The 19,063-nt window shown below is 44.2% G+C and overlaps 1 protein-coding gene and 1 pseudogene across 1 annotated transcript in view; one reads left to right on the forward strand and one right to left on the reverse strand.

Annotated features, from left to right (window-relative positions):
* The first annotated feature begins 1,778 nt into the window (after positions 1-1,778).
* Positions 1,779-2,321, forward strand: LOC127216716 (60S ribosomal protein L21-like; annotated as a pseudogene).
* An 819-nt stretch (positions 2,322-3,140) lies between these two features.
* Positions 3,141-19,063, reverse strand: part of LOC127216714 (cytochrome P450 4F6-like) — a 22,691-nt gene continuing 6,768 nt past the window's right edge. Inside the window, 10 exon segments of the mRNA XM_051177532.1 lie at positions 3,141-3,411; positions 3,764-3,846; positions 4,002-4,066; positions 4,161-4,294; positions 9,217-9,346; positions 9,545-9,611; positions 9,923-10,175; positions 11,882-12,003; positions 13,735-13,862; positions 13,957-14,010. Coding sequence (XP_051033489.1) covers positions 3,234-3,411; positions 3,764-3,846; positions 4,002-4,066; positions 4,161-4,294; positions 9,217-9,346; positions 9,545-9,611; positions 9,923-10,175; positions 11,882-12,003; positions 13,735-13,862; positions 13,957-14,010 — 1,214 coding nt within the window. The 3' untranslated portion in view covers positions 3,141-3,233.

Here is a 19,063-nt window from a genome sequence, read left to right on the forward strand (position 1 = left end):
AGGCCAGGCTAGCCTTGAATTCATGAGGTTCACTTGCCTCAGTTTCCTGAGTGCTAAGATAAAGGTTTGCACCACTACACCTGTCATAAATAAATGGTCAGCCTTAAAAACATACATACAAACAACTCTCTAGACTGAGCATGTTATATACTGCATGTTATATACAGTAACAATAATAATAATAATAATAAAAGAGGCCATGAATTTGAAAGAGGGTGGGGAAGGACATATGGGAGGATTTGGAAGGAACGGAAGGGAGAAAAGTTATAACTACATTATAGTCTCAAATAAATAAACAAATAAACAAATACACGATTATCAATAGAATAGTGAGTATGGTGGCCAGAAGCTGTCTAGTTACTGAAAGTCCATCCAGTGACTACCAAAATATCCATTTTCTATTCTCCCAAAGGTTGTACCACAACATTTCCAAGGGAATCTAACTCAGAGTTCACCTGTCCCTTCTATTTGCTCAAAGTCTAAGATCTTTCCTGTTATGCCATGCTTCCCTCAGGTTCTGATGTGGGTGGTTGGGCTCTGAAAAGTATAAAGTCAAAGGTAATTATCTCCCCAACACACCAGAGTGTCATCAGCAATGTAGTAAGACCATGTGAAAATTTCACTTGAGGGGCTACAGGATGACTCAGCGGGAAAGGCAGCCTGCTCCAAACCTGCTGGTTTGCATTCAATCCCCAAGTTTCCACATATATATTGTGGCATGTGCACCCCCCCACCCTGCACACACACACACACACACACACACACACACACACACAATGAATAAGTAAATGTAGTTTAAACTAAAGAAGTAACTGAGGTAAGTGGTTGTGGCACACAACTTAATCCCAGCACCTGGGAACAGAGATAGATCTCTGTGGGTTTGAGGCTAGCCTGGTCTCCATAGCAACTAACTGTAAACAAATAAATAGTGTCATGTGAGACTAGTTTCAGTTCCTGGTAAGCTAAATTATTTGGGCTATGTTTCTGGCTATGTGCAACTCTCAAGCCTAAATACTTTCCCACTTCTTTAAGTGAGGACCTGACATGAAGAGGCAACAGAGTCAAGAGTCAGCTGGGAGTGTAGCTCAGTAGGGGAGAATGTGTTAGGCCCTGGGGTCCAACCCCAGCACTGTCCCCCTAAAACACAAAACAAAACACAAACAAAAAACCAGAAACAATTTAGGTGAGGGTAGAAAACTAAAAATAAAATGAACTTGAAATAGGTTTTTTGCTCTGAAGCCATTTCTCACATTAGAAAAGGAAAAAACCATTATTTATTTATTTGTTTGTTTGTGTGTTTTGTCCTAGAACTTGCTTTGTAGATCAGGCTGGCCTTGAACTCACAGAGATCTGCCTCCCTCTGCCTCTCAAGTGCTGGGATTAAAAGTGTGTGCTCCCATTCCTCAGCAAAACTATTTCTTTTAAGTGATGAGTTTTGAGGCAGTGCCTCCTGTATCCTGGCTTGGAACTTGTGTAGCCAAGGATGACCTCAAAGTTCTGTTCTTCCTGCTTCCACCTCCCAAGTGCTAAATTTTAGGCTTATAAAACCATGTCCAGATTATGGAATGTTGGGGATGGAACCCAGGGTTTCCTGAATGGTAGGCGACCATTCTACCAACAGACTTCTAACCTCTTTGAGACTGTGTCTCAAATGCTGACCTAAATCATTGGTCTCTAACATCTCTCTGTTTCAGCCTCCTGAGTATTGGCAGGACAGGCATGTGCCACCATGCCTAACTGAAACTGTTGTTTTAACTAAGTATGTCAGCTGCGGCAGCCATCTTCCAGTAACTCGCCAAAATGACAAACACCAAGGGAAAGAGGAGGGGTATTCGCTACATGTTCTCTCGGCCTTTAGGAAGCATGGAGTTGTTCCTTTGGCCACGTACATGTGAATCTACAAGAAGGGTGATGCTGTACACATCAAGGGAATGGGCACTGTTCAAAAAGGAATGCCCCACAAGTGTTACCTTGGCAAGACAGGAAGAGTCTACAATGTCACTCAGCATGCCCTGGGCATCATTGTAAACAAGCAAGTTAAGGGCAAGATTCTCGCCAAGAGGATTAATGTGCGGGATTGAGCACATCAAGCACTCTAAGAGCAGAGACAGCTTCCTGAAGTGGGTGAAGGAGAACGACCAGAAGAAAAAGGAAGCCAAGGAGAAGGGCACCTGGGTTCAGCTCAAGCGCCAGCCTGCTCCACCCAGAGAAGCACACTTTGTGAGGACAAAAGGGAAGGAGCCTGAGCTGCTGGAGCCCATCCCATATGAATTCATGGCCTAATGTACAAAAAGAAATAAAGACCTGGACTGTAAAGGGTTTTTCTTAAAACAAAAAAAAAAAAAAAAACCCCAAAAAACAAAAAAACTAAGTATGTCAGTTAGCCTGGAGCAAAAGCCAAAGCAAGACTTAACTTTTTTTCCCTAAGACTTATTTTATTTATTATGTATACAGTGTTTTGTTTATGTACATGCCAGAAGAGGGCATCAGATCTCATTAGAGATGGTTGTAAGCCACCATGTAATTGCTGGGAATTGAACTCAGGACCTCTGGAAGAGCAGCCACTGTTCTCAACTTCTGAGTCATCTCTCCAGCTCCTGAAACTCAGTTTTAATGGTTTCGTGTAAGCCCGGAAGTGATTTGATAAAGTAAGTTTGTTAGAGCCTCCTGCAGGTAGTGGGAGGGTCAATGGACAACAGTACTGTTTCGAGAAAGGCACAAGAAAGCTGGGAAGCCTGTCGGTATGACTTCATGTAAATTTTAGCTGCTTTAGCCATCACAAGTCCTGAAAATTATTTAACATCATCCTCCAGGGTTCCCAGATTCCCCACGCTTGAGGAACAGTCCTCAGATTCTACAACTATCCCTTAACAGGCCAGGTCTAATGTAGTGGTCCACTCCTTTAAGTGCAACACCAGGAAGGCAGAAGCAGGAAATCCCTCTCAGTTTGATGAAAAGAGAATAAAGGTGGAAATATAGTGCATTTAAGTTTGCCTCAATGACCACAGAGAATCAGTTCTGCTGGAAAGTCTGCTCCCCTCTCTTGTCCAAAACACCCTACCGTGGCGCACACAGGATAGTCTAGACTTGAGTCCAGTAAAACACTCATCAGCACGGAGGCACAAATTCTGGGCTGGTGCTCACTGCCGCTCAGGCACAGGAGACAGCTTTACTTGTTCGGAAATCCAAAGAGGTAGGCGGGTGGGTGGGTGGTCCCATGCCAGATGTGGGGGTCATTGTGCCCTTGGACTCAGCGGTTCCACCCACAGCCATAACCCGCCCTCCGCACGCAGGATCAACTCTGGCTGCCTGCGTGGCTCCTTGTCATCTGGCAGGAGGCGGAAGCGCAGCAGTGTCAGGGCCAGGGCCACCTTCATCTCAGTCATGGCGAAAGTCTGTCCTATGCAGTTCCTGCGAGAGGACAGAGTAGGGACTGCACTGGGACCCAGTCAGGCACCCTCGGACCCAACCTGACCGGATCCCAGCCATGCCTGGTCAGGCTGAGGGGCAGGTGATCGCTGATGTGCCTGGGATCTTGCACTGTGGTTGGTATTGTTGAGGCCTGCCATGGCCTCAGTGCCAACCCAGAGCAGGGCAGGCTCAGAGTACAGAGCTTTTAACCTTGCAATTCGGATTTTGCAGACTTTTGCACATACCCCAAGCAAAGGTCGGTAAAGATCCCCCAAATCCTGACTCATGCAATTGTCCCGCCTTCACTGCCAAACCCAGATTCCCTCCTCCCCCACAAGACCACTGGTCTCACCTGGGCCCGGCTGAGAAAGGAATAAAAGCCAGAGGTGACCTCTTCTGTGGGGCTTCTGGGTCAAATCTGAAGGGGTCGTAGACCTGCAAGCCAGGCAGGACTATGATAATGGGTCGTGTCTCTCCCCACATTCAGCTCTCCGCAGAAAAGACAGACTGAGAAAGGAGGATGATAGCTCTGGTTTCCCAGGTAGGCCTTTTCCCCAGGTCCCGGAGTTAGAGAAAGGGCAGGGTCACACCTCAGGGTCTGGCCAGACTGAAGGATTGTGGTGAACCCCGAAGATGCTGATGACACAGACATTCCCTGTTAAGTAAGTAGATAATGAGGAAAAGGTCCATGTTATTTCTGGGGGACACCATCCTACCTATACCCCTCCTCCCACTGATATTGAGGGCACCTTTGGGGATAACACGGCCATCTGGCAGCACAATGTCCTGGGTGCAGCAGCGGGAGATCATTGTGACTGGAGGATGCAGCCGCAGACTCTCTTTGATGCACATGGTGAGAAAGGGCAGCTGAGCCAGGTCGTCCCTGAGGAACACACCACACAGTTATCCAGGAGCAAAACCAGAGCCTTTCCCAGTGCCTCTGCCACTTAGGCTGATTCATACAAAGTTAAAGTTCTGTACCAAACTATTGTTTTTTAAAATATTAAAATTTTGAGTGTACATGTGTCTCTGTGTGTGTGCCACAAATGTCTGTGGAGGCCAAAAGAGTGTGTCAGATTCCCTGGAGGAGGCATTATAAGTGGCTGTGAGCTGTGTGATGTTGGTGTTGGCATCTAAACTAGATTTCTCTGGGAAAACAGTAAGCGCTCTTAACAATTAATGTTGGCCTTGAACTAGCTATGACCTTGATTGTCTTGCTTCTACTTCCTAAGTGCTGGATGAAAGGAATATTAGCAACTCCAGATATGCTCGTGAATACATGAGAAGTTAATTTCTGGTAAAACAAAGAGGTTGTACACACAGAGAGAGAGAGAGAGAGGAAATCTCAAATATTAACAAATAAAGAACATATGACCTAGGAGAAAAGTAAAGAAAGGTTATAAACTAAGAATTCACAGGAGGGCAAGCATAAGAAATTTAAAAAGAGATGTCCAAGTTGCATCTACAATTCCTGGAAACAAAAAGAGGAAGATGGTAAATTCCAGGCTAGCCTGGCCTACCTAGCTAGAGAATTCCATAGAAACCAAAGGAAGACTGGCTTAGTGGCACACATTTTTAATCCCAGCATTTGGGAAGCAGAGGCAGGTGGATCTCTGTAAATTCCAAGCTAGCCTGGTCTACATAAAGAGTACAAGGACAGCCAGGGCTAAGTAGAGATATACTGTCTCAAAAAACAAAACAAACAAATAAACAACAACAACAACAACAACAAACAAAGGGCATCTCAGGCATCATGGTGGCTTGTAGTAGAATATTACTTAAAGGTGTGTGACTTTTGTTTATATTGCATTTGTTTAACTCTGTGAAGCTGTGATTCTTTGCCTGTCTAAAGCACCTGGTGGTCTTAATGAACAGCCAATAGTGAGGCAGGAGCAAGGATAGGTGGGGCTGGCAGGCAGAGACAATAAATAGGAGAAACGACGAAGTAGGGAAGCAGCAAGAAAACAAAGAGAGGAGGGTGGCAGGGGTCAGCCACCCAGCCACCCAGATACCCAGATACCCAGCCACCCAGCCATCCAGACACCCAGCAACCCAGCCACCCAGCCATCCAGACACCCAGCAACCCAGCCACCCAGCCATCCAGACACCCAGCCACCCAGCCATCCAGACACCCAGCCATCCAGACACCCAGCCACCCAGCCACCCAGATACCCAGCCATCCAGACACCCAGCCATCCAGCTACCCAGCCATCCAGACAGCCAGCCATCCAGACACCCAGCTACCCAGCCATCCAGACACCCAGCCATCCAGCCACCCAGATACCCAGCCATCCAGACAGCCAGCCATCCAGACACCCAGCTACCCAGCCACCCAGATACCCAGCCATCCAGACACCCAGCCATCCAGCTACCCAGACAGCCAGACACCCAGCCATCCAGACACCCAGACAGCCATGGAGTAAGAAGGAAAGTAAAATATATACAAGTAAGAAAGATAAAATCTCAGGGGCAAAAGGTAGATGTGATAATTTAAGAAAAGCTGGCAAGCCATGAGCCAAGCTAAGGTTGGGGCATTCATAAATAATAAGAAGTCTCTGTGTGTAACTTATTTGGGAGCTGGGAGGTGAACCCTCAAAAAGCCAAGAATAAAACAAAGAGCAATTCTGTGCTGGGGAAGATGGCAAAGTAGATACAATTCTTGCCATGTAAGCAAAAAGAACAGAGTTCAGATCTCCAACCACAAGGTCATAGCAGACCCATAGCAAACTCTGTTCAGTGAAGGACTCTGACTCAGTAAAGGAAGTGAGAAAAACCAAGACATGTGATGTTAACATCTGGTCTTCACACACATGCACATACACATGTACACATGTTTGTCTGCATACATACGAACACCCATATACACATGCCCACCCCCTACACACATCATACACATATTTTTTAAAGTTCTCAAGCTGGAAAGATTAACAGCATTCCCTTCTCTTCCAGAAGACCCAAGTTTGATTCCCAGAACCCATCTTAACTGGTTCACAGCTGGTTCCAAGCTATCTGATGCCCTCTTCTGTCATACACATGGCAGGCACTCACACAGCCACACCTACACATACATGAAAATACATAAAAATGAAAAAGTAAATAATTGCTAGATGTATTGGTCTATGCCTTTATTCCCACACAGAGGCAGGCAAGTCTGTCTGAGCTAGAGGCCAGCCTGGTCTAAAAGTGAGTTCTCAGACAGCCAAAACTAAATGTATAGATCAGTAAGAAAAAAAAAAACCCACAGAAATTTCAAAGGTTGGAAAATGAAGTAATCTGACACATCAAAGAAAAAGACATATGCATGGCTGATCAAAAGACGAACGTCATGGTCAACACCATCAGTAGGTACAGTGGTGTTCACTCATGTAGCAGAATGTGCTACAACTTTTCAGACTGGTGAACACTTTCAAGTTCCACACATATACTGATGGAGACACAAAGAACCGAGAAATCTCCGGGTCTGTGTGGAAGTGGATTTTCCAAGAGCCACTAAATTACAGGACTCATGAGTAATGTTTTAAAATTATGTGTGTGGTTGTAGAGGCTAGAGAAGGCATCTGATTCCCTGGAGTTGGAGTTACAGGCAGTTGCTAGTCACCCAGTGTGGGTACTAAGAGCCAAAATCTGGTCCTCTGCAAGAATAGCAAGTGCTCTTAACTGACGAGGCACTTCTCCAATCCCAAAGGCATTTTCAAATATACGAGATATCAGCATATATTCAAAAGGTCTTACTTCAGCAACTGCAGTCTTGGAATTTGTCCTGCACAAGTATCACACGTGATACACAGGGTTGAAGTGCACAGATACTTCCTAAATTGTTTGTTAGAGGAGATGGCTAGAGACCCAGCATGATGATGGCTCAGAAGGTAAAGCACAATGTGCAAATACACAGTAATAAATGAATATAATTTAAAAAAGATAAAAAGATTAGAAGCTAGGCAAATGTCCATTGAGATGGGAATGTTTTGATAAATCTTGATATGTTCTGTCTGCCCTAAAGGCAGCACACCACATATCTTTCTTTGTTCATTTTGAGAAAGGGTCTTGCTTTGTATCCCAGGCTGCCTAGACCTCACTATCATCTGGAGCAGTCTAGTCTCTCTGGTGCTGAGAGTACAGCCTGAATTGCTCATGTTTACCTTTGAGTTTACATTGACTTCCAAAGGTCTTCAGTGGATACACCTTTGGTTAAAGCTCAAGTCATTTATTTAATTATTTATTGAGACAGGGTTTCTCTGTGTAGCCCTGGCTATCCTGGAGTTCCTTCTGTAGACCAGGCTGGCCTCGAACTCACAGAGATCTGCCTGCGTCTGCCTCTTGAGTGCTAGGGATTAAAGGTGTGTGTCACCACAGCCTGCCGGGATGCTCAAATTCTTAAAAGTTTCAAAAATGTCATCCCAGTTCCAGCCTGGTAAGAAGCCTCCTGGTCCTCACATGTGCACTTCCCTAGCATCTCAGCACAACGCTCTCCCTGACCCCTAAGCATGTCGAACTCTCTCATGCATGCTTCCCTTCTGCTGTGGCAGAGATGTCTCATTGACCTGAAGAACTTCTGACTGCCTTGTTCACTGTGCCTTCAAGCAGCCTGGCTTCCTTTGTTTTTTATTTATTTATTTTTTGTTTTGTTTTGTTTTCCCTAACTTGACTTTGATCAGCCATTCTGTAGACTGAAACAGGATGATCACTTGAGTCCATCAGTTTGGTACCAGCCCGGGCAGTACAGCAAATATTTCATCACTTGACCAGCTTAAAAATGCATCCAGGAATGGGCATGGTGACATGGTTTTATAATACCAGCACTCAAGAAGGGGCATGCAGATTGATTTGAAGCCACCCCAGTGTTTTAGTTGGGGTTTCTATTGCTGCGAAGAGACACCATGACCATGGCAACTCTTATAAAGGAAAGCATTTTATTGGGGGCAGCTTACAGTTTCAGAGGTCTACTCCATTATTGTCATGACAGGAAGCATGGTGGCATAGAGCAAGACATGGTGCTGGAGAAGGAGCCGAGAGTTCTACATCACAATCGGCAGGCAGCAGGAAATGAACTGGCTTACGCTTCTAAGATCTCAAAGACATACCTACTCCAACAAGGCCACACCTCTTAATGCCACTCCCTATGGACCAAGTATTCAAACATGAATCTATGGGGGCCATTCCTATTCAAACCAGTCCACTAGGCTTCATAAAGATATCCTTCCTCAAAAATAAATTGTAGTTTTGAGGCAATGTTTCACTATGTTGCCTAGGCTGGCTTTGAACTCGGACAGAGTTGTGACAGAGTAGGTACTGTGGACATGTTCTTTGAGTTAAGAGATAGATCCCTTTTACCCATTGAAATCCTTGTGAGGCCCCAACATCAACTGCATGGTGTGAATTAAACAAAAGAGCAAAAATAAAAGGGAGCTAAGGTCTCAGGAAGGAAAATCAAATTTAAGCAGAAAAGCCAAGGACAGAGGGCAGCTTTGAATTTGTGTTGGTGGCATCTGCTGTCTTCATATTGCCACTGCTTGCCCAGGCAACCCTGTAGGGCAGGCTTCTCCAGTCTACGGAGTATACAGATGATTTATAAATGTTTGCTAATTTTGACTAGCAAGTTAGTGTGGTGGCTTTGATTGAGATCCCTCTGTCCCTGAGATACAGCTTTTCTCTTGTTGGTCAGGCTAAGTATCTCCCTCTGAGCTCAGCTTCTATGCACACCAAGTAATAATGGAAGAATCAACAAAAAAAGAGCTTCTCTTCCCTATCTGGGGAGCAGAGTCAGTGAGAAGGGCTGTAGAATACATCAGAAGAACCTGCACTCACCATTCAATCTCCTCAGGCTCTCTGCCCCTTAGCAGCTCCTGCACCTCTTGCCGGCAGCGCTCCTGGTATTCTGGGTGCCTCGCCAGGTTGTACAGGATCCAGGAGAGACCACTGGCTGTGGTGTCATGACCTGAGGGATAGTCAGGAAGGCTTGTGTCTCTGGACTGCTTCCATATTACAGGCTGGACAGTGTCTAGATACCCAGGTCCCCAGGAAGGACAGGGAAGGGATGGATGGAAGGAATGGAGAGACCCTAGTGGCCCCCTGACAGATGACCCTGGAACTAACGGATGCTATCCTTTCTGTAGCCTTACATAAGGACACTCACCTTCAAACATGAAGGTGTCAGCCTCTGCCCGGATATCCTCATCTGACAGCTCCTTTCCATGTTCATCCTGAAGACAAAGCACGATCACAACTCACACAGTGTCTGGGAACTCTTGAGTCTATCTTGAGACAAGCCCTGACAGCCTCTGTGCGCATAGGATTCCCCTGTATGATCTCCAGAGCATTCCACACAATTTCCTCTTTGGCTTCTTGCTGTTCTTTGCTTCTTCTACACAGCATTCAACATGCACCTCTAACTTTTTTCTCCTTTTTACAACCACTGTTGATGGCTCCCAATACTGTCTAGATTAAGCCCTCAGCTTCTAGCTAACATTGAACATCAAGATCCATGCAATTCAGATCCTCCCATAATGCCCACCTTGGCCATCAAGAGCACATCAATGAAGTCTAAAGTCTTCACGAATTCATCAACACCCTGGCTATTGAGGGTGCGGCGTCTCTCCCTGATGACAGCATCTGTGAAGTTATGCACCAGGTCACAGGCCTTGCGGAAGCGCCGCCCATCAGCAGTGAGGTAGTACAGGAAGTCCATATGCAGAAAGAGCTGGCGGTGCCGTTTCATTATGAGAGAGCTGAGCTCCAAAATGGCAGCAATGTATTCACTGGGAGACCTGCAGGGCAGGCCAGAGAGAAAGCAAACTCATAGGACACATGAATCCCCCCTCCCCAGGCAGACACAGAGGACTAAGTTCCCCCACAAAGGTGCCCACCAGCCATACTTCTCTCTGCCTCTCCCTTTGCGTCGCCATGTCCCTGGGATTCCAGGGTGGACATGGTCATTGTCCTCATCTTTCTTCCTTGATTGGTTGCAGATCAGCCCTCTTTTCCACACCACAATCAGATCTTTACCTCTCTAAATCCTACATCATGGATCTACCTGTTTGTCCTCTAAAGCACTGGTATCTAAATTCAACTGTGACTTAAAGTCTCATATTAAATAAATATGGTTTCCTGGGAAACTCAAAACGAAGTTCACATCCTTCTGGCTGATTGTTCAACATCATTAACATTGGACCTGGTATTCACGTTGAAAGCTTAACATTTAGGAAAAAGAGGCAGGGGGATTGTGAGCTCTAGGACAACCCAGGTTGTATAGTAAGACCCTTTCTAAAAATGAAACGTTTCATTTTTTTTTAAATTAAAGTTTCTCTATGTAGTCCAGCCTTATCTCAAACTCATGAGAGAGAGAGAGGAAGAGAGAGAGAGAGGGAGAGAGAGAGAGAGAGAGAGAGAGAGAGAGAGAGAGAGAGAGAGAGAGAAAAGGAGAAAGAAAAAAGAAGGCAATCTCCACTATCTAATACTGAGTGACAGTTCATCTTTTTTTATGACAGGGTTTCTCTATGTAGAGCTGTCCACCCTGGAACTCAGAGATCTGCCTGCCTCTGCCTCCCAAGTGATGGGATTAAAGGAATTGGTTACCACTGCCTGGTGACAGTCAATCTTTTAAAATAAATTTTTAAACCTTTGATCATATTCTTTCCCCTCTGCCAATTCCTTCTTGAATCTTCCCACCCATCTAACTTTGTTTTTTTTTCATTCTCTTAAAACAAAACAAAAACCCAAAATGAAACAAAAGGACACACACACACACACACAAATGGTGTCTGATTTGTGCTGAGCAAGAGATTCTGCCTTGGAGTGTGGTAGATATAGATATACCCCGTGTCACTTCTTAGGTAGTGGTAGGACTTTGTGCCCACTTCCCTTTTCTACTGGGATCAATAACAGTTAATCTTGATCACCATCTTGATTGGCTTTGGACACATCTAGGAGTTTGATGTTTCTGAGTGTGTCTATAGGGGTATTTCAGAGAAGACTAAATGGGTAAAGGCCAGCTCAGTATGTGGACAGACACATCCTATTGGCTGGGGCCTCATGTAGACAGAAGGGGGAGGAGGAGAAATGTTGGTTGCAAGCACAAGCAACCTTCACTCTTTACTTTTTGGCCAATATGATGGGAGGTGCTATGCCATCCTTTTCCCTACCAGGAAGGACTTAAATTTCTGATACCAGGAGCTCAAACATATCTCTTCTCCTTTAAGATGTCTTGCTCATGTATTTTGTCACAACAGGAAAAAAAAAATATTGAACACCCCGACCCAATTTCCAGATGTTTTGTTTCAAACTGCCTGTTAATGCCAATCCTCATCTCCAACTCCCTGCCTTCATCTAAACAATCCCTCCTACCTGAAAGGACCACTCTTTCTCCGTTTACTGTCCTCAAATGTCAGTTACAGCCTGTCTTTTCTCCCCCTGGTGAGCCCCTCCCTCCCCAACCTCCCCCCTTGGTCCATGGTTCAGGTTAACAAAGACTCACTCCTGACAGTTGCTGTCGAAGCTGAAGACGCATTTCTGCAGACTGTCCAAGGTCATGAGGCTGATGTGTTCAAACATGTCCAGACGGGCGCTGCCCTTGGTGGTCAGGTGCTGCCACTTGGCCTGGCCAGAGAAGTAGACTGAGATGTGCTAAATCTTGCCTTCTTGAGTGACGGCTCAACTCCAAACACTGGAACAGAGTCCCCTAACCTGATCTGAGTCAGCCTTCTGGTCCTCTGCCACAGGCACACCACCCCAGGGTAGGCCAGATGTGGGTAAAAAGTGTTACTACATGAGACAAACATGCAAGTCTGGGAGGCAGGAGCCCTGAGTTCAAGTCCACTTTCTGTACACCTTTGTTCAGCATATAACCCTCTCCTCAGTCCCACCTCTTAAACCTCTAGTAATTATTAAGTAGGCCTGATTTTTCCCCCATAAACTATACCTAAATATCTTGCTTCACTGCTTATACTTTCTTACTGCTGGTGAACTTTGACACACTCCCTGACCTCTCTGGCCCTCAGTTTTGTCATCTGTAATATAGTAGTCATAGTCATCTCCATCTTAGAACAGTGTGGAAATTATATCAGACAACTTAGACCATGGAAGTGTCATAATATTTCTGTATATACTAGGTGATCAATAAATGTCTGCTGTTATTAGCATTCCTGTAGCACAGTGGTATGAGACTTTAGTAGTGGCCCCAGTTTTTCATAATCCCTCTACCCTCAATCTCTGCAATGAGCCCTTGAGGCTCTCTCTATTGGGAGGTAGGCCTGTTTCTTCAAGTCTTGAATCTGAGCTGAACTAGGGACTTATTTGCTCTGACCTGATGAGTGTTGTAAAAATGATGGTGTGCTATCTCTGGAGCTAAGCTGGAGAGTTACTAAGCTTTTCTGTGTTTTCTCTCTTTCAGAACCCAGTCTCTCTGTGCTAGAAAACTAGACTCTCATAAGAAACATAAATTTGTTTCACCTTGTCTGTCTAAGGCACCTGATTGATCTAATAAAGAGCCGAATGACCAATAGCTAGGCAGGAGAAAGGGGCAGGTGGGACTGGAAGGGCGAGAGAACAAATAGGAGAAATCTAAGCTCTAAAGGAACAAGAGAAGAAGAGGGAGGAGGAGGAAGAGAGAACAAGGTAGATAGCTAGGGCAAGAAGCCAGGCAGATGCCAGTCAGCTAGATATAGAGAAGCAGTAACAGTAAGATATAGAGACGAAAGGTAATATGTCCCGAGGCAAAAGGTAGATAAAGAAAAACATGTTAATTTAAGTTAAAAGAGGTAGCCAGAAATGTGCCTAAGTCACACCTAGCATTCAAAACTAATAAGTCTCTGTGTCATGATTTGGGAGCTGGTTGTGACCTAAAATAAAAGGACTGGTACAGTGTGGCATGTAGAAAGACCTACTGTGCAACACTCACGAATGTGTCAACTTGCCAAAGCTTCTGTGACCACAAATAGATACAGATCCTTCTGAGCCCTCTTTGGATGCTAGGAGGTTGACTCCATGGTGTCACCTTGACTACCCTTTAATAATAGATTATATTCCCATTTTACAGGTAGAAAATTGCCGGGTGGTGGTGGAGCACACCTTTAATCTAGCACTCAGGAAGCAGAGGCAGGTGGATCTCCGAGTTCCAGGCCAGCCTGGTCTGCAGAGTCAGTTCCAGGACAGCCAAAGTTACACAGAGAACCTTACCTCGAAAAACCAAAAATGAAAAAGAAAATAAAGGTTTGGAAAGGGAAATTTGTGATCCCAAAGGCATCTAGCAGAACCCCACCTGCAGATTACATCTGAAATGACAATGCTTTCTACAAGGTTCCAGTGGGACTCCATGTTCAGGAAACTCACATGCATGATGTTCACACTCTTGTTAAAAATCTTCACATAGGGCTTCAGGATGTCAAAATGAAAGGCTGGTGTCAGCAGGCGGCGGTGGTGGCTCCACTTGTCACCAGCACTCAGCAGGAGCCCATCCCCTGGTAGCACAGCCATGACAATAGGTGAGGGTAGCTTTAGCGCCCTCCCTGAACCCTCAAGGAAGCCCCTCTGACCTCACCTTCAGATACTCACCCAGCCAAGGCTTCAGGAGGCCATAGAGAGTCATTTCCTTGGGTGCAACAGCAGCTGACACAAAGGAAGACAATCAGGGGCCATGGAAAAGGTAGGCAATGGACTTCACGAGGGGCAGGAATTCTCAGCCAGGGCTGTGCATTTTCCCTTTGAGCTCATTGTCTCAGTTTACATGGACGGAGGGTGATTTGAGAAGGAGATGATGTACAGAGAATTACAGGGAAGTTCTACCACAGCCCAGATAAGTCCAGCTATGTCTCATTGACCCTGGGGCTGGACGGGCAAGTGGCAGCTCTAAGTGGTGAGCACATGGGTATAGCACCCTGTGGTATCTTTGAGGATAGGGGAGTCCCTAAGCCCTTGCCACATCCTGGAAATGTATGAGACCAGCTGTACAATAAGGGAGAAGTGTAGGGCGAGATAAGGAAAGCAGCATCGACACCATGAACCCCAAGGATATGTTTGACTACGTGGCCCGGGGGGAAAGGGTGAGCTCTGGAATGACAGTCTGTTGTTCCTCTACCTTCTCCCCACCCCTGCTATATAATGTGATGGTTAGAGATGAGATGTGAGGCAGTTTTATTGTTTTTAGTATGTTAGAACTCTCTGCCTACTGGGATTGCAGGCTCTCTGAATAAAGTACAATATAAAGATTAAATTATAATTTCCAGTCATTGGCATTCACATTGATAGGAAGTATGAACCTCAGTGTTATGGTTACCTACTCTGCTCCCTCTGCCCGGATGGCTTTAGGACTCTCCAGCTAATCACCGACTTAACAAGGAGGCTCAGTGGTGCCTGGACAAGAAGAGCTCCTAAGCCCTCTTGGAGACTTTCCCTGCCCCAGCTTCTGGCACTCCTTGTCACTTTCACTTAGTGAATTGAGTTACTGTGCTTTCAGTTTTGTTTCCGGGTTACAGCTTGCTTGACTTGTGGTTTAAAAGTATGCTCGAGTGCAGTTTTTTATTTGTTTGTTTGTTTGTTCTTCTCTCCCCAGGTTATGGCACATGAGGCTGTTCTGTTCTGCTGTTTTGATCTCCTTTACAATTCTATCCATTGTATTGGGTGCTACAGACTCCATTCCTGGTGACAACACTTAGGGAGAAGCATCCTGACAACTGGCCTGATTATGTTTACTATCTTACAAAAATGATATAGTTGGTGGGGGATTTTCATCTGTATATATGTTTCTCTTATTGGATGTTGAATAAAACACTGTTTGGCCAATGAGACAGGAAGATAGGTGGGTCTAGGAGACAAGGAGAATTCTGGGAAAGGTAGGCAGAGTGAGCTGGCCACACAGAGATGTGATGCGGCCAAAGGAGTAACAGCACGACAGGGTATTACCGGGTAAGCCACAGCCTCGTGGCAATACACAGATTTCTAGAAATGGGCTAATAATTAAGATGGAGCTAGCCAATAAGAAGCCCTAGTCATTGACCATCCGTTTCATAATTAATATAGTATCTGTGTGTTTGTTTGGGGCTGAGCAGGACGGCGGGACCAGGCTGTTGGGACAAAGAACCTCTCCTTACATATATTATTATAAAAGTTCTGGCCAGTATATGTATTACATCCTGGGGTGGTGGTGGTCATTAAATATTTCTCTAATTATCATATTACTTTACAATTATAGTTTAGACAATGAAGGGAAAGATGAACTTACTACAGTCTCACTATTTTGCTTTCATTTAATAAGTTCTGTTCGAGATGTAAATTTCCTATTTTGTTTCCATTTAAGGGTGCACCCTGAACTAATGGAATTGCTTTCAAAATTTACTTTCTTTATTTTTATTGTGAGTGTATGTGTCATGTGTGATACGTGGGTATGTGCATACATGGCAGTCAAATGGAGGTCAGAGGACAAATCTGTAGAGTCAGTTCTGTCATTTTACTCTTAGTGAGTGCCAGAGATCAAACTAGGTCATTAGAATTGTGCAATAAGTGCTTTTAGTCACCAAGCCACTCTTTCAATCCCAATGTAATTGCTTTTATGTAACATTTTATAACTATAACAGTTTGCAACAAAATTTAATCTATTAATGAATGACAGATTTATAGCCTTTATTTTACATGTTATATTTTAAAATGAAAACATGAACTGAGTCCAGTAGCCCAGTCAGTACTACTAGATAACCACTGCCTTTCATTCCTTCAGTAAGAAGCCAGATATTTGCTCTCTCCCACAGTTTTCAGGGTAACAAACAGCTTTTGTATTTCATACTGTAATTAAACAGGGTTGGTATCAAGACCTTTGGCCCCCTCCCTTGTGCCTTCTTGCTTATACAATGTAGTTCCCTATCCAAGCTCACTGAAGACTTTGTTAGCTTGCCAGCCTCTGCTGGAATGTAAGATTCTGTAACCCTCAGACATTAGTGAGACAAGGAAAAATTTGTAAGACACACAAAAAGCAAAACAAGCAAACAAACAAACATAACCAGCAATGAAGTCTGCTTAGGTCTTGCACAGACAGGAAATTTATATCTCAATAAAATGTGAGTGAGTAAACTTAATCCATTACACTATGTCATAAATTTAATTTGGATTGAATACTTTCTTAAGAAGCTGATAAAGAGGTTTGTTGTGTTGCTGGATCTCATGATATCAAGAAAAGAAATAAAGCCAAAACAAAACAAAACAAAATAGTTTAGTTAGAGAGAGAAATACAATAGAAAATAGAAATGTATATTTTTAATGAGAAAAATTAAGGAGAATTTTTTAAAGAAAGGGTTTTCTTTTGCATGGTAAAATAAGATTTTTGCCCTAAGATAAAATTATTAGATTTTCCCAAAATGGTAAAAGATAAAGCCAGGAGACTTCCACATCCCAGAAGATCCAGGCAAACTGCATAGGGGCTATAGAAAGAATCTTCTTTAACAGTAGTAGCGTATGGTGATTGAAGGTTATTAAGATTCCTGAGGTTAAAATTCAGTACATTACTGTAAAACTAAAGTCTAACTCTTTGGCTAAATGATATGTAAGTTAAGCCTTCATATCTGGCTTTAAGTGAAATGTATAGTAAAGCCTTTGTGTCTGGCTTTGAGAGAAATGTTTTAGCAAAGCCTTTGCTGTGTTTGGGTTAATCAGTAATTGTTTTGAGACTGTTTGAACCTAAAAGAAATGTTGTTTCTCTGGAAAGTCTGGACTTAGTGCTACATGAGACCTTGCAGCTACACATGTCTTGGTCCTAAGACACTCCTGGCCATAATCAAAAGGGAGGCCAGAAGATGACATCAGATACCTGGGGTGGGTCTGGAGTTATAGGCAGTTGTGAGCTGCCTGATGTGAGTGCTGAGAATTGAACTCAGATCTTCTGCAAGAGCAGTGAGTGCTCTTTACCACTAAGTCATCTCTCCAACCCTATTTTCAACTTTATAAGCAAGGTTATTTTAAGATGCTGCTAGTTATTTAAGGTGGTTCTAATAGAAGATAACTAGATTAGTTCTGCTGATTGTGAAGCTTTTTGCAAAACTGTAACCAGGACTATTTTAATTCTTTTGTTTCCCACAGTTCTAGTCTTTATAAAATTTATAATAAGAAGCTGCGTGTAGTTCAGATTATAGACTGCCTAGCATGCATGGAGCCCAAGGTCCAAGTTTATACCACACAAAGCAAGTGTGGGCTGTGAACATTTGTATTCTCAGCATTTGGGAGGTGGAGGTAGGAGGATCAGGAATTCAAGATTATCTTTGCTACATAGGATATTTGAAAAGCTGTCTAAACAGATTTATAACACTTTTTTTTTCTTTTTGGAGGTTTTGAGACTGGGTTTCTCTGTGTAATAGCTCTGGCTGTCCTGGAATTCACTCTGTGGACCAGGCTGGCCTTGAATTCATAAAGATCTGCCTGCCTCTGCCTCCCAAGTGCTGAGATTAAAGACTTATGCTACCACCACCCAGCTAAGAAACTGTATGGATGAAAGGATTGGTAGGGGTTCTTTATATTTTATAAGGAAATATTTTCATTCCACATTAAGGGAAGAAATTTACACATTGTGAATAGATCTGTACAGATACATGGGGAATGGTTTCTTCTGAGGTAACTACTCTCAACCTAGGCAACAGTAAAAAGAATGCAAGACAGACTACAGACACTAACAAAACTCAACATCCATGTGAATGTCTTGGCCTAGCTACACAGAGTTTAATACCCAGAACCCCACGTCAAAGGAGCAAACCTGAGCTGTGGAAATGCTGACTGGCATTTGCTTCTCTCCTTCCCTGTATAAGCTGCTTGCTTGTGAGATACATGTGTAGGGGTAAGGGATGGCATATGTATGTGTCTGGGCATGTGGAGACCACAGTCAGTGTCAGGACTTATTCTTCAGGCAGCATCTACCTTGGTTTTTTGTTTGTTTTTGTTTTTGAGACAAAGTCTCTCACTGGAACCTAGGGCTCACTAGTTTGACAAGACTTGCTAACCAGTGAGCTCTAGAATCACTGTTTCCACCTCCCCAGTACAGGGAATTCAGGTGCATACCACCACACCCAGTTTGTTTTAGTAAGGTGGTGTTTTAGTGTCCCGGTGGTTTAAATGAGATGTCCCTCATATCTCAGGCATTTGAATACTTGGTTCCCAGCTGGTGTCCCTGTTTGGGTTAGATGTGGCCTTGCTGGAGGAAGTGAGCCACTGGGGGCTTTGAGGTCCAAAAGCCTCTCCCCACCCCCAATTTTCTTTCTCTGCTTCCTGTTGGTGGTGGTTACTGGTGTGATGTGGGTGCTCTCGGCTTTAAGCTCCAGTCACCATGCTGGCCTGCTGCTGTACTTCACACCATAGTGGTAACAGACTCATCCCTTTGCAACCGTAAGCCCAAAATAAAGTCTTCTTCTGTAAGTTGTCTTGGTCATAGTTTTTTACCCCAGCAATAGAAAAGTAAATAACAAAGCATATTAAACCAGTGCCTTCTCAGGGCACCAGGTATCTGAATAAGCGCAACTTAAACCTGCAAGTGTTGTCTGCTCACTGTGGTCGTTTGCACTGATGGACAGAAATGGCTTCAGTATTCCAGTAACAGATCGATGACTCATGGTGTCTGCTTCTACATCTCTAGTCTCTCTAATCAAGCATCTCATCACACCTTCCCCCATCTCAATCCCAGTATTTGGAA

This window comes from Phodopus roborovskii, unplaced genomic scaffold, assembly GCF_943737965.1.
Source record: "Phodopus roborovskii unplaced genomic scaffold, PHOROB, whole genome shotgun sequence".
NCBI classification, from domain to species: Eukaryota; Metazoa; Chordata; class Mammalia; order Rodentia; family Cricetidae; genus Phodopus; species Phodopus roborovskii.